The 15672-nt window shown below is 38.3% G+C and overlaps 1 protein-coding gene across 3 annotated transcripts in view; it reads right to left on the bottom strand.

The window, feature by feature from the left end:
* LOC117394770 (matrix metalloproteinase-16) overlaps nucleotides 1-15355 on the bottom strand; it is a 52028-nt gene extending 36673 nt beyond the window's left edge. Inside the window, exons 1-4 of one of the 3 annotated variants that reach the window (XM_033993313.3) lie at nucleotides 15003-15355; nucleotides 2246-2394; nucleotides 473-487; nucleotides 14-136 (exon numbers count right to left, since the gene is read on the bottom strand). In XM_033993313.3, coding sequence (XP_033849204.2) covers nucleotides 14-136; nucleotides 473-487; nucleotides 2246-2394; nucleotides 15003-15128 — 413 coding nt within the window. In that variant the 5' untranslated portion in view covers nucleotides 15129-15355. Of the gene's footprint in view, nucleotides 1-13; nucleotides 137-472; nucleotides 488-2245; nucleotides 2395-14593; nucleotides 14681-15002 lie in introns of those variants that run through there. The other 2 variants (XM_059020174.1, XM_033993314.3) reach the window with 2 other exon arrangements.
* Between the last annotated feature and the right edge of the window lie 317 nt (nucleotides 15356-15672).

Here is a 15672-nt window from a genome sequence, read left to right as displayed (position 1 = left end):
GTAACTGCTCTACCTGTAAGTTATATGTTTGTGATGCCATTTCTGCCCTGTCAGTGCATAGCGCTTTCTTCGGACATTGAACCTGGAGATTCCTCCTAACTGATCAGGCACTCCACACCGAGGCTTCTTCATCCAGCTGTGGAGATCAAATGCATTGGTTTAAGCCTAGCTCTTGAGAAGAAAGAAGGAAAGAAAGAACACAATCAAAACATCTGTTTACATTAAACACTTAATTCAATCTAGAGCCAGCTTATTTCATGTGTTGCTAGTTTGTAAACTACCTGTACTCTATATTACTTGAGTATATCACAATAAATAGTTAAAACAGTACCAAAAAAAATGTAGCCAGCCTAAACAAGTCAACTTACATTTACATTATAAAATAAAAGCAGTTTTTGCATTTGTAACACCACATCCGCTCATAAGCAAACACGACATTATAAAACACACAAAATAAGACTTAATTTCTCACCTTAAAGTGAGATCACTACATCATATTGAAGCAAAAAGAAAAAACACAAAACAAAAAACCATTAAGGGATGAGAGAGGAGGAAAAATGCACGTAATTACTGGATTAAAAATCATCAATCATCTCTTTAAAATCATAATACATTAAAAAAAATCCACGTTTTTACATTTTTATTGTTTTGTTTCTATTACTTTTACAGAACACTACACCACATTACTGGAACTTACGTGGCTGTGTTCTTATTACTGAAACATGTGGATCAGCAATTATTCATCAGACAGGAATTAATTAAAACAAATTAATTAATAACCATTTAATGTAAAATATCAGACAAACCGCCACATTACTATAACCTTCCCAAGAGGTCAATGTCCATGTCTTTAACATTAATGATCTACCCAATGTCTGAACCGGAAGCAGTATATTCTACTACTTGACTTCGGGTTTCATTTGAACCACCTATGACCGCCGGGATAAAACAGCTGGATTGTTTCAGAGCATTTGATATAACTGGAGAATCCCTCTTGATTTGAAGCACCTATCGTTAAGGGTAATCCCACAATATTCACGTATAGCTGGCTAATGCAACCCAGGGCGATTCCAGAGCTGTATATGCTTTAAACAATCTAGCTGTGGCTCATCCCAGTGGGATACAGGTTCAGCAGTTTTACCTTGTTTTACTGCCATTGCTTATAACACACGATCCGAAATACAGACAGAATTTAATATTAATCAAACATGGTTAATGAAAACTAAGAATGGAATATTTAACACTAAATGGAGAATTAAAATGTTGATATTGCACTTAGTTTTGAGTAACATGTTTTTTTTTTTTTTTTTTTTTTAAACGATCCACTTAAATACTTAGAACTAAGATAGTTTCCTAAAATACTTGCATAGGTCATGTGGCTGTAATGATTGGTTACAGGAGAGCAAAGTGAGGGAATTTCAAGCACGAGGTAATTTAAAGCAAGGGCAGCCATGCTCGCCAGAATGATCTCAGGTAGTGAAGCAGTTCCCTCTGTCAGAGGCCCTCACTCAACCTCAGCTTCCACATTGCACATGCCATTAGCACTCATGTAGAGTTAACTGTTTTGAACTATACTAATATTATTTAGGTATCAAAAGGACCCTGAATTCTTCACGATGCCATTTAATGCAATGTGGATGCTTTCTGTCTCCAATACATCTTTGAAAATGAGATCCAGTGCCTCTACATAATCATTTTATTAATGAGAACATTACAATGAGAAGGAACATACTGTAATGATATTGAATCTGCAGAACAGCCGCTACTCAGAACATAACTCTACTTGCATAAGGCTAAGGATTAAAGCCATCAAAATGTAAAGTCAGGAATCTGTTATTAAAATACAATAACTGTGAAATATGTCCACGACTAATACATTGAACTGAATTGTTTAAAAACATTACACTTTGATAAGTAAAATTCAGGGAAACTGTTTCTGGGGAAACTGTCATGTTATTACTCTATGTTAAAATGAATTTAGAATGAATCTTCCCATATTATAATCTTTATATATCACCTAGGTGCATGCTTTATCATTACAGTGCTATTCACAAAACAATGCCATTATATTCATTGGCGTTTGTACAAATGTTGTCATGCAACACGGAGGGTGCCCAAAGCAATACATGAGAAAATGGCAATACATGAGTAATTATTTATTCTTGTCTCCGTGTAAAATGTTAAATGAATAAACATGTCATTTTTACCAGAATCTTTCATGCAAGACATCAGGGAGGATACTTACTCTATTGTGTTTCTATCCAATGTTCCTGTGATGTTAATGCCGTAAAGCTGCTGCATGGCAGCGATAGCAGACTGCATGGTCTGTGCAGAGCGCAACACAGACATTCGAGGGTCAGTTGGTGGAAGGTAGCCATATTTCTGTAACCAGGACTGCAGAAGAAAAGAAAAGTTTTGATTCAAAATTGAGTAGGTTGGCTACGTTCATTCAAAACATAATAGGAAAGGCTTTTACACCAAAATTTACAGCATTGTTATGAAAAGCAATGTTACAACTCTAGTAACAAACACCTAATTTACAGCTTTGTCTGCTTAATTGAACCTTCTGCTGGATGTTCCAGTTTTCTAAGTTTGATTTTCCTTTTTCAGAAAAAGGTGCAAATTGAAACTTGTGTATACTGTTAGGCGGTTGGCCCTTTGAGCAAAATCCATGATCTAAAATAGAATATTTTGGGGCTCCCGAGTGGCACATCCAGTAAAAGCACTCGCTAGAGTGCAGGATGCGCTCTATAGCCTGGACGTCGCGAGTTCAGGCTATTCCACAGCCGACCGTGGACGGGAGCTCCCAGGGGGCGGTGCTCAATTGGCCAAGCGTCGCCCGGGGGGAGGGAGGGTTAGGTTGGCCAGGGTGTCCTCGGCTCACCGCGCACCAGCGACCACTGTAGTCTGGCCGAGCGCCTGCGGGCTTGCCTGTAAGCTGCCCAGAGCTGCGTTGTCCTCCGACGCTGTAGCTCTGAGGCGGCTGCACGTGAGTCTGTAGAGTGTAAAGAAGCGGGCGGCTGACGGCACACGCTTCGGAGGACAGCGTGTGTTCATCTTCGCCCCTCCCAAGTCAGCGCAGGGGTGGTAGCGGTGAGCTGAGCCTAAAAATAATTGGGCATTTCAAATTTGGGAGAAAATAATAAAAACTAATTGGCAACGACTAAATAAATAAATAAATAAATAAATAAATAAATAAAAATAAAATAAAATAAAATAGAATATTTTTTAAAACACTTAACATTGAGCAAAAAGAGGGGGAAATGTGATACAATAAATCCCTGAGATAAAAACACAGACATCATTAATACACAGTAAGTTTTAAAATACATACAAATTAGTTTTAAAATACATATACTGTAATGAATACAGTACTGCCAGGCACGTAACATTATGCTAAATTAGTCAGCTATACTTTCAAGGTTTTCTTTGGTTTGAATTTTCTATCTACAGTGTTGTATTTCATATTTTGGACACTGTTAGAATATAATATATCAGAATTGAATGTACTATCACTAAATAGTATTTAGAGAGCAACAACCATTGTTGGTCTCTCCATCCTGTTCTAGGTGATGGGTCATCGAGAATGTTATTTCCCTTCCCAATGTAATTTCTCCTCTCCCTGTGGTTTCTGAGAATAAGCCTACATTCACTCCTACGATAGTGCTGTTCCATGAGCTCCACTGGACTGCATACTTGCCAATGATCGTATTCTGCCTGCCTGCTAATAAAGCTGTGTTTTGGGTTAAGTGAGCTCTAGCTGATTGGGCTCCAGTCTGAGAAGAATTGTGAAGCTGTCCCTCCCTGGGTTATGAATATCTTTACACTACAGTAACATTCTTACAGTTAAAACACATTCATTACATTAAAACAGAGGCTTCTAGGAATCCAGATTTTGCAAACTATATCTCGGGCAGGCTGGAGTTGCTGAAGGCCCCCTTTCGTGTTTTTTTTTTTTCCCCTGATGTGAACCAAGGCATTATAATTCACATTGCCTTGTCTGACAAAGTACTCTATTAGTGCAATGAAAGATCTTTATTTCAGCACTGCTCACAGCAAGGCCAGATCAACAAGAAGAACTGACTTTTGGAGCACCAAGGCCCCAGCAATACAAGACTGGATGAAAAAATCATTTGTATTTGCTTTTAATCTAAAGAGTTTAATAGTTTTATAAAGAGGTGCACCGATAAGGTTTTCTTGGCTGATACTGATAGTCGATGGTTATCTACCCATATCGGCCGACACCGATAGGATACCAATAATAAATAGACAGTGCAGGTACACTACTAGAACAAGACATAGGGACTATATTTAAACTGTTTTATAATTATAAATGTTAAAAAATTAAGAGATATCGTTTACTTGTTGTATTTGTGACAAAAACGAACAGGTATTGTTTACTTGTTGCTTGCTGGAAGAAATTCAAGCATGAACAGTGTATATTGTCAGCTAAAATAACAAAAACTACCGATAGCCGATTGTGGTTTTTTCCCTTATAGCAGTGCCATGCCGGTAGGCTACTTATTATCGGTGCACCCCTAGTTTTATACTATGCAAAGAAGACTTCTGACAAACCGGTTCTCCTTCTCAAGCCTCTGTGACTCACACATCAGCAGTACCATCGTAGACCTACATCTATATCAAAACTAGTTTAGTCCCTCAGCAGTGAAATTCAAATGAGAGTGATATGAATTTCAAAAATACAGACATCAAATGACAAGCATTGAAAATTTGAAGAAAACTTTTATTGCTGCCCACAGGGCTCCAACAAGAACCTCTGCCAGCGGTTGCAAATTTAAGGCATCCTCTACAGACTTAAAGGCACATTTATCATTTAAAACATGTTTCAGATCACCTTAAGCACCTCATAATGTCTTGAAGCCCAATGACCTGTATTCCTATGTGCACATGCACAAATACAAGCTTTGATTGATCTCACTACTGCAACTCCTTTGTATTTTGTCCTTGATGTTGTAGCGGAGAGCTTGGTACCTGAATAACAAGCACAACAATGCTGTCATGACAAACAAGATTTTGAGTAACCACTTGTCAATCAGGGTCCTTGACGTTCTCATGTTGGAGAACTTAAATTAGCTGTCAAGGGCAGGAGAGAGGATTAATCTACAAAATGCAAGTATGTGTTTTTTTTCTTCGTTTTTTTTTTCTAAAGCAGCTAAAAGAATGAAGGCATGCAGTACTTAAAGTATAAAACCACTCCAGAGGCAGTTGTGCACGATGTTTAAAACAATATGTAGAAATGTTTTTAAAGAGTACCAATAAACATTGTGCATGGTGACCCATCAACCTACTTGTAATACAATGTACTAAAAAAAATTAAAAAAAATAAAATAAAATAAAAACAGCCAGCAGTATCAATTCCAAGCAGTAGGCATCCAAATGTACTTACAGTAGTACAGTAACATTACAACCAGTCTACCATTCCACTATCCTCTCTCGCTGACTATTCTACTATCCTCTCTCGCTGACCTGGGAATCTCTGGCACTGCTCTGGCCTGGTTCTCCTCCTACCTTTCCAACCGCACTTACCAGGTAATCTGGCGTGGCGCAACCTCCACACCTCGCCCTCTCTCAACAGGAGTCCCCCAAGGGTCAGTCTTGGGTCCTCTCCTGTTCTCTCTCTACACCCGCTCCCTGGGACCCCTCATCACATCCTATGGTTTCTCATACCATTTCTATACTGATGATGCTCAGATTTTCCTCTCCTTCCCCACCTCTACCATCCCCTCCCGTATCTCTACCTGTCTGTCTGCTATTTCCTCCTGGATGCACTTGCATCACCTCAAACTCAACCTCTCTAAATCTGACCTCCTTTTCTTTCCCTCCTCCTCCTCCCCCTCCTCTGATCTCTCTATCTGTTCCTCTGGAATCTACCACACTCTCTCCCTCTTCCTCTGCTAAGAACCTCTGAGTCACCCTGGACCCCTGCCTCTCTTATTCCCTGCACATCTCCACTCTGGCACGCACTTGCCGATTCTTCCTGAGCAACATCCGAAGAATCCGACCCTTCCTCACCAACTACGCCACCCAGCTCCTGGTCCAGGCCTTGGTACTCTCCCGCCTAGACTACTGCAACTCCCTCCTGGCTGGCCTCCCTGCATCCGCCACCCGTCTGCTCCAGCTCATCCAGAACTCCGCTGCTCGCCTAGTGTTCTCTCTGCCTCGCTTCTCCCATGCAACTCCACTACTCCACTAACCATTTACGTCAAACACGATGACACATGGATTCTCTCTAGTGAAACTGTTCTCTGCACATGCAAACAGTATTTTGAGGCCTTCCACTGTAAACAGCACGAGAATCGAACTGGAGCATACGTGTGGCAAATTTAAATATGACCCCCCTTCCCCTTTCCTTCATTTGTATAGCGTTCAGGGAAAAGTAGGCGTTCCCAGGGAAATGACAGGCTTTACAGAAATGTCTAGAGAAAAAGCAAACACTGATGTAAATTAACCCATTGATGGCCATTCCAAAGTTTTTGCCTGGTTCAGAACATTGTATTTCTTAATGTTGAGGGATTAAGAGTTGTTGAAAAGGTTTTTCAGATGATGACTTTACAGAGAGGATTTTTTTAAATATATAAATTTCTTCTTATTCCTTTCAAGAATAAACATAACCTAAAAAAAATGGATTTCTGCCAATTTAACAAGGAATTTAACTCCCAGAAGCCTCTATGATTTTCACTCTCCTTTTCAGTATTCTGTCATGTGACCTCTTGAATTAGAAATACTGAAGTACAATAGTGTAATACTGAACTGTAAAAAACATCACTAGCTCCATGTCCTTTAAAAAAATGCCACTAATGCCAGATGTATATTCCTTATATATTTAATCTCATATTAATGTATATGTTCTATATAAAGCATGAGGATCAGGTTCAAAGAAACATAGTTAATGATAAGATTCCCACACAAGTTCTCTGCATGTCTAAATTATGTCTTTCCTCTATTGAAGCGTTTGCACACAACATGTGCAGTAACATTGTTTTTCTAGTCATGTGATCATTCACTATATTTTCTACTACAAAAGGGCAGATTCAATCTGTGGTGACGTTCAATCAGCTTTTCCAGTGGTGCGTGGCATTTGGATTTTAAATGAAAGGCTTAAAACTCTGACCACAAGAATTTTGAAATGTTAACTAACATCGTGGCTGGGTCTGGGCATGTCCTACTGTATGTCTGGAATCATGGCTGAAAAACAATGGAAAATGACATGTCTTAAAATTGGTGTTGAAAGAAAACCCTCCCGCCCTTCTTCATTTTGAAATGGAATTATGCAGCTTTAACACAATCCCAAGAAAAGACAGCACTTTGCTCCCAACAGATATGCAATCGAAAAAACGGGTTTAATACATTTCTAATGAATGTAGATATTTCTTAGATCCCATGATTATCTAACCACAAAGCACAACAATAATTTATGTAGCAGCCATAACTGTACTAAAAAAAAGCTTTACCAAGTGTGGCAATGTGCCCTGCCCTTGTGTGCGTTTCTGTGTTGTATGTTGCGTGTTGTGTGTAAATGTTGGTGTATAGAGATTGGTACACAGGATATAAACGGGTCTGTGTTTCACGTGTGATTTAAATTGTATATTTGTATTTAGGCACGGGATTGCACATCACTGCACGTGCATTTAAAGTATAGTATGTGAGCACAGGGTTGCACAGAATTAATTCACGTGCTGGGATTCAAGTGAATAATTAATTAGTAATTGAATCCCAACATAATAGTATATATAGATGCACATTTCTTTCACTCAGGGTTGTGTGTTCGGTGAGTGGAGAACGGGATTGGAGACGGAGGTAATTGTAATAATAATTGTGAAAAGTAGAAGCTCACCGTGTTCGTCTGTGTAGTCCGTTTTTGTTTGTCTGTTTATTTTGGCTACCAGTGCCATGCCCTGTGTTTTGTTTGTACAACCTTTTTATTTTCTGTTCTGTTTATTAAATGCTGAGTGAGACCATTCGCTCAGCTCCACCAAACCACACCTCTCTGTTGTTTTATTTCCTGCTTCTGGTCTGACGCCACCCACTCCGGCCGTCTTTGTGACACCAAGTCATGAAATCTGAAGCTTATTACACTTAAAAAGGAGTGGAAAACAAGTTAGGAAATCCTCAACTAGACTGAAAATAGATATTAAATTGAACCATTAGACCATACAGTATACTCAAAATGTCTATGTAAATGTTCTTTTGTTCTCAGACTGCTAAATTAAGGGAGCTCCTGCTTCAAAGTCCAAATGTAGCCCATTTCTAATCAAGCCTGCTGACTTCCATCACTATCTCAGGAATAACCTAAAACCAATCAGGCTGTGATAAGAACCCAGGAACTGTCTCTGGATCTAAGCACAAAGCAGCAAAAAAAGACATGTGGTCCATCATTCTGTCAGAAACACAGGCAGATGGGACAACCAAATCAGCATGTTATCTAAACAGAGATAAAGCAAGGTAATTAATCCCAATGCTCTCTGGTGGTGTGTTATAACAGTTCAAGGCTACACCTGGTTGATGTTTTGTGTTGCTAATGGCAGAAAAAGTATACTGTTCATTTATAAGGCTATATCATTATTTTAAAAAACCCTAATCATTACACAAATGTTTCTAACAGACCAAACTGGTTTGTTTGGACATTACCACAGACTGAGGTAATCAAATACAGGATATTATCAACATATTACTGTAGATCAGTGGAATCTAGTTAATACGAATAGAGGAGTTTGATTATGTTATTAAATATGTTAAACTCGTAAAATATGTAATTAGCACTGTACACAGTGCAATAACATAACCCCAAAATGTAATACATTCTGTAAATTGACAAATTGAAACTCATTTAGCTTGCGTTGTGCTTGTAAGTATCTGGTTGACCTAGATTCATTCCATGGCCACTTCTGCTCATTTCAGGAAGTCTTCTGTGTTCTTTGTGCTGACTTATTAATGCTTTCTTAGAAATGATAACCCAGCCAAGGCACAGGAAGCTCATCCTGTGGTTATTTCAGTGCTAAGCCTTCACAGTATGTACAATTGTATTAATACTTGTACTGTGATTCTTGAAATGTATTTTTTGATTACAACTGTAAGTCGCCCTGGATAAGGGCGCAGGTTGAAATTTGCAGTCAATTGATCTGCAGTTGCTCGCCTGTTTTGCCTTGCACTTTGAATTAATGCACGGATATCACGATCCTGGAGTATGCGCTTCCACCCACTGTTGCCCTTTGCTGATGATGTCTTTCCCTTGGAGTTCCATGCCGACATCACCTTAGACACCGTTGCTCGTGAAACATCAGCAAGTTTAGCTGTCTTGGTCACTGAAGTTCCTGCCAAACGCACCCCAACAATCACCCCTCTTTCAAAGTCACTGAGGTCTCCTCTTGCAGCCATGCTAGCCATAATTATAGGCAACCAGGCCTGTCCAGCATTTTTATACATGACCCTAAGCATGCTGGGATGTTATTTGCTTAATTAATGCATGAGCCACACCTGTGTAGAAGCCCTTGCTTTCAGTATACTTGGTGTTTCCATTTTTTTGTTCACTACCTGTATATCAATATATATACATTTTTCCTTTAATGTACTGATTCTTTGAATGTAGGCTTTTGCTGCAGTAGCTGTAAATGGTCAGGCTTGCTGTGCTCCCACTGCTTTGACAGTTAAGCCTGAAAGAAATTCCCACACAGTTTGGTGCAAAATATGACACCAGTTTGAGCCCCTCTGACGTCATCTTGTTGCTCTCCTCAGGAGATTATATTTTTTCCTCACACTGACTAAATAATTCAGAAGGGTGCTGTGTTGTATGTACAGGCAGTTGGCCAATGCCAAGGTTGCTATGGAGACCAAACCAGCCATACATACCTAACCGTTTCTTTTTCCTATTTTCTCATGAGGTAAAGTACTGATATTACTACCCATTAAACACAAACACTGAGCTTAATAACTGCTGTATGTTAGCTGAGCAGGCTTTGTTGATGTGTTTCCTGTTCTTTTTATAGACAAACAGATCTACTATTCCTATTAGAAGTGTGTGTCAGGCTCTCTGAAAAGCTGGATGAAGATGATAGCAGCAACATAGCCTTATCAGTATTTTTATCCCCCATTTTTGTATTTAATTAAACTAGATTGTTCAGCTCCAGTCTGGTCCTACACTGAACATATCTGCACACATGATTTATGGTCTGTCAAACCTAGTGACAGACTACAAGCCTGAGAAATCTCTAGTTAAGGACTGTCTTTGAGAATAGCTATATCTCTAGAAGCTATCAATCAGCAAGCTACTGGACTGATACCACTCTATCTTATATGATTATATCTATCTATCTATCTATCTATCTATCTATCTATCTATCTATCTATCTATATATAAATTACCTGCATATTAGATGAATAAATACATTTGTGCAGTATGTATATTTCCCTAACCTCTTTTTCAAAGATGACATTTATATCTAAACCTGCTTCATACTTCAAAGGTAATGCAATCAAATATACTGGATACTGTCTTGTGAAAGCCCCGGTCTCTGGCCACTGAGTGGGTTCAGTACCAAACCTTCCATATTGTATTAATGTTCACTCAAACAAGCAGTAGACCCACTTATTATCTATACTAAGAGCATAGTGTGTCAATTTGTGCTGTACTGCTACTGTCTCTGCACAAAAATAAAAGCAATTTGTAACAACTCCAGCTTGACAAATTTTAGATGAGAATTGTCTTTGACCAAGATCATTTACTAGCAAATACTACAGTAGCCTGCAGGAACAGAACTCCCAAATGTAAAGGTTATAAAGTCCCAACTCCTATCCTACATCGGGTAATCCCTAGAAAAGTAACAGTCAGAAGGAAGTCAATAGACAGAGATGAAGCAACTTTCCATTTCTTACCATGTGTAAAAGAGGAGCAAATCCCATCCCACTCAACGAAACAATCTATAGATGCAGTTATGGCATTTGCTGATGAGGAGCAGGTAGGCTCTGATCATGAAAATGAGTCTGAGCCAGAAAAGTGGAAGTCTACTTTCTAACTAACAATGTTATGCTTTTTCAATGTATAGCAGAACTTGATTGCCTTTTAACAATGCTCAAAGTCACTTCAGCCAATCGCTTATACTACAGCCATGCATTTATATTGCAGCCCTGAATGACATGCCTCACAGTTTAATTAAATAGACCACATTTCTATGCCATATTCCAGTACAAAACATATCACAAATCACAGTAGGTTTAATACTGCTTGTGGCACCACCTCAAATAACTGTACCAACATTGGACAAGCCAATTCTCTGAAAAGATAGCAGGAATCAAAAATAGCCAAAGCATTGCATAAATGAAATAACAGAGCTGCGCCAGTGTAAAAAAAAACAAAACCTGTTCAAATGGTCTTCATTCTGCAGATGTGACTTTTGTGCGACAAATGTGATACTAGAATACCCAAATGAGGATCATTTTGATCATATGAAAAGAATCAAAAGATATCAGTTGACATAAACAATCCAATAATTTCCATATCCATTTGAAAAGTCTTTACAGTTCAGTATTTGGCCACTTTCCCACATGGGCAGTGTTCAGTTAGCATGCAGGCACTAGGCTTCAATTATTCAGATGGGAATTTGCAAATGAAAATGACAGTCGTAATAGGGTACATTTTAAGTGAAGTGTGTTGTTGTAACACATGTTAAATAGATAAACATGCAATGTATTTTAAATACATAGAGTTGTTTGCTGTATTGAATTCCTGGGGGTCAAACAAACAGACAGGAAGCAATCACAATTGTTTGTTAATCTTTTTAAACTACTCCAGAGTGGCATTCAGTTTACATTGGGACATAATGCAATAGTATCTTATGATAAGAACTAAACTTTCAAGCAAATCCAGTTTCCATTCCTTACACTTCAGCTCGTCTTTAGCCCACAGGAACAAGAAGCAGTGTTGTTTCTGATGATCCCATCCTGTAGACTGACACTTGAGGAATGTGTAAGCACTCATCTGTCTGTGCATACATGTGCTAAGTACTGTCAGTGTAATCAGAGCTTCCTGTTCAGCCTATATCTTACAAATGACAGGCTTAATTAAATCATGATCCTTAAGACCTCAAAAGCATTTGTATTTTCTTTGTGGCTGGCACACCTTCTTTAAATAAAATTTGTCAAGTACAGTGCGCTGTTAAACATGATCATTTTACCTCTGCCCTCCCAACCAAGTCTGCTCATGTCAAGATGAAAATAATTTGCTTGGGTTCACTACACCTTCTGCTTGGTTTAAAAACTAGACAATATTTCCCAATGAAGAGAGCCCCGTCTTTAACCAATAAGGTTGGATTACCCTTAACAATCATTGAATAGATCAATTGCAAAGGTTCCCTTAAATATTTGTGACATCATCACAGGTTTGACTATTCGTTGAGCAGTTTAATTATTCACTGGTTGTTGGATGCAAACACGGTGGACTCAAGCAACAACACTATAGTTGTCAGAGCTACTGCAGCCAGACACTGTAGTCATGAAATATGACTTTGTACCAGATAACCAGATTAAAGACCAACACATACTCAACCATTCATTCGAATTTTAAAAGTATTAGATCATGAAAATCCCAGGTTCATCCCAGCAATCGAAGTTATGAAATAGAACGACACTGCATGTTCACAATTAACAAGGAGGAGCCTGCAGATTAAAACAAAATGTAAAATCAAAATCAATATTTGCAGCACTACTCTGAATAGCTATAGCCAAGGAAAACAAAATGGAATAATTTCATATTATTATCAATTTAATCTAATCTGAAATTCACACTGAAGCCGTATTTCAGACGGTGTTTGTTCTTATGATGTCGTGTTTACACAATGCCTCTTATCAATAGAAACCAAGCCTTTGGCTAGTAGGCCTTCTAGTAAATCCTTTAAATAAGTAAATAATAATATCCAGCTGCAGAATAAGATTAAAGAAGCTGTGACTCATTTTAATTACTTTTCCTTTGCTTAAATTACATCTGTTGCCAAGAGACTCTTGATGCTAGGTTTGGATTAAAACATGAATAGTATTATGAGTAATGGTAACTAAAGGGCTGTCATAGCTGTTCGTTGTTGGTCTCTTCCTAATACAAGTGCTTCTGGAAAATAAAATAAAGTGCAGGCCAGATTAACCCTTTATGGTAAAAGGGACACGTGTCCCACAAAATAAATTATGCTAGCTTTCTTATGCACGAAACAGGGTTTAAAATGTACTGACAGGTTGGATCAGGTCATCCAAATGGCCAGTTTCCTTGTGATACTTGAGTATTCCTTTCAGCAATGGTCAATAAAATCCACTGGTCAATACTTGAGTCACTGTGAAATGTATTTTAAGAAGAAACTGTTCACAACTGCTCAATTCCTTGTGTACCTTAAGGGGTTAGTACATGCATATTACATTCTGTACACCAAACCCCTGCACAACTACAGAGCCTCCCTATGTCAGTACAGCTCTCTCAGAACCCAGGTAGGACCCCAAGGAAAATCAAACTATACCATTCATGCCTCCCATAATCAGCCAGTCATTGCCCTGCTCAGTGAATTACTTTCCCAATTAACTATACTGAAGAATGTCTTGTGGAAAATTACAGGCAAAGAAGATCTAGACCTAATGAACTAATTCCATCTTTGCAATTGTGGATATTGAACTTACTTCAACTGTACCCAGCGTTGAACAAAGTGCCTCTGCCTATTAAAAACTGAATGAACCATACCAGAAACCGATAAAAAGAAACTGCAACAGATACTGACAGATACGGAAATGCCAGTCTATTAGTTGAACTGGATAAAGAGTCAAAGAAGGTAGAAAGTTGGAACTTGACAGAATTCAGTCAAATAAAGTGAAACGTTTAAAATAATAGTTGCAGATTTGCTATAGTGACATCCTCATGCTGTATTCCTCTTGGTATTTATCATCATGCCCGCACTTTCTGAAGCAACGCGGATATTTTGTTCACCAGTAAACCAAAAGAATAATTAAAAAAAAAAAAAAAAAACATCATTTGCATTCCACATTTACTGTTTCATTAAGTGATATGCAGTTAGACGACCATGGCGGTATTAATATCGGATTATTTTTCTCTAATACAGAATTTTGTAAAAGATTACCCAGATCCCTACTTATTTACGGTATAAATGCAGCTCACATCTGACAAGTCGAACTCTGCGTGACCCATCTTTTGTATCTAGTACAATATATAAGAGAACATATATAAGAGAACATATCATTTTGTATCCAGTGGTCTTCTAAATCTGTTCAATTTAAAACTGTATAGGCCTAATTAACTTTGACTGTTTCTTAGTTTGTTTGTTTTCTTAGCTTGACGTAACACACACACACACTTCCCAATATAGTACGCCTGACTGATTCACCATGGTCAGTGTTCATGCAAGTGAATACAACTTGGCTACTATTGAAACACAGTCTTCCTATAATATAAAAAATGAAAAATTATGCTCTTTCTGAGTTATCTAAAATTCTCACATATTCTGACCAATCGTGTATGTAGTATGATAAATAAATGAAGACTAATTTAATTAGATTTCGTCATCTGGTATATATAATATATTATACTTACACAGATCACACCGATGTTCAGAGAAACGCTTCTGTTATTTTTCTACTTTATACTGTAACTCAATGGAAGCCACTGTCTGCAGGATCACAATTGGTACTTGTGTGATATATTTTCGTTTAATGTAACACAGTGCCATGTGGTCTACTTTATTAGGCTACAGATCTGTGTAATCCTATTGTGTCGTTGTAGAGTTGAACAATTGTGAAAGAAACAAAGCAGCATGACACATATAAACGCTTACAGATTGCAAACAGAAAGCCACTTTGTAACTAGTCTAGTTAGCCTGCACACAAAATGCGTTCTATCTTCAAAGCAGAGGTGATGTCCTGAAAGCAAATACAGTTACATTTATAAGGATGCTTTTTTTGAAGTATTAATATGACGAAAACCCTCGATCTCTCCCTCTTACCTCTACACTGAAATGCTGCTCCTCTCCGCAGACCGCACATAAAATCCAAAATAAGGTTTGCAAGCAAAACGCCCAGGAATACAAACAATTAAAACGTCTTCTAGAGTGGAATGTAAATATAATCATAGTGACCCGTTTTTAATATATATTATATATTTATATAAAATAAATCCCCGTGATTCAGATGAAGAAGAACATTGGTTGAGAAATGTGGATAGACTAGATCCAGAGACGAGCATATGATGATGATGATGATGATGGAGATGAGTGTCTTTGGCCGCTCTGCTGTCTGTCGGAGGTTGCAGATAGGAGCTATGAGCACTCACATTTAGCTTCCTTCGCTCTGTGGGACAGCTGGTCATTTTCATCCAGTTCTCTTTACTACAGCGCATGCGTTTATCCAACCGGTACAGTACTGCTGTAACACACCCTTTCATGACCGAACTGCAGCGAATTACTGAACCACAATGAAGCTTGTGTGCGATATTAGATTTATTACAGTATGTTATAGAAATTACTACAAAACATTTTTCGGACACAGCTGTAATAATCTACATTATCAGGTCTATGCGTATCTTCAGAGTTAATTGCAGTCCCTGAAAATTGTACAATGACACATACCGGTACCTGAATGGTACATGTACTGTGAGGAAGCTGTCCGCTAGAGGGC

The sequence above is a fragment of the Acipenser ruthenus genome, chromosome 3 (assembly GCF_902713425.1).
Source record: "Acipenser ruthenus chromosome 3, fAciRut3.2 maternal haplotype, whole genome shotgun sequence".
Classification (NCBI taxonomy): Eukaryota; Metazoa; Chordata; class Actinopteri; order Acipenseriformes; family Acipenseridae; genus Acipenser; species Acipenser ruthenus.
Note: the sequence above shows the minus strand (reverse complement) of the source record. Positions and strands in the feature narration are given on the sequence as shown.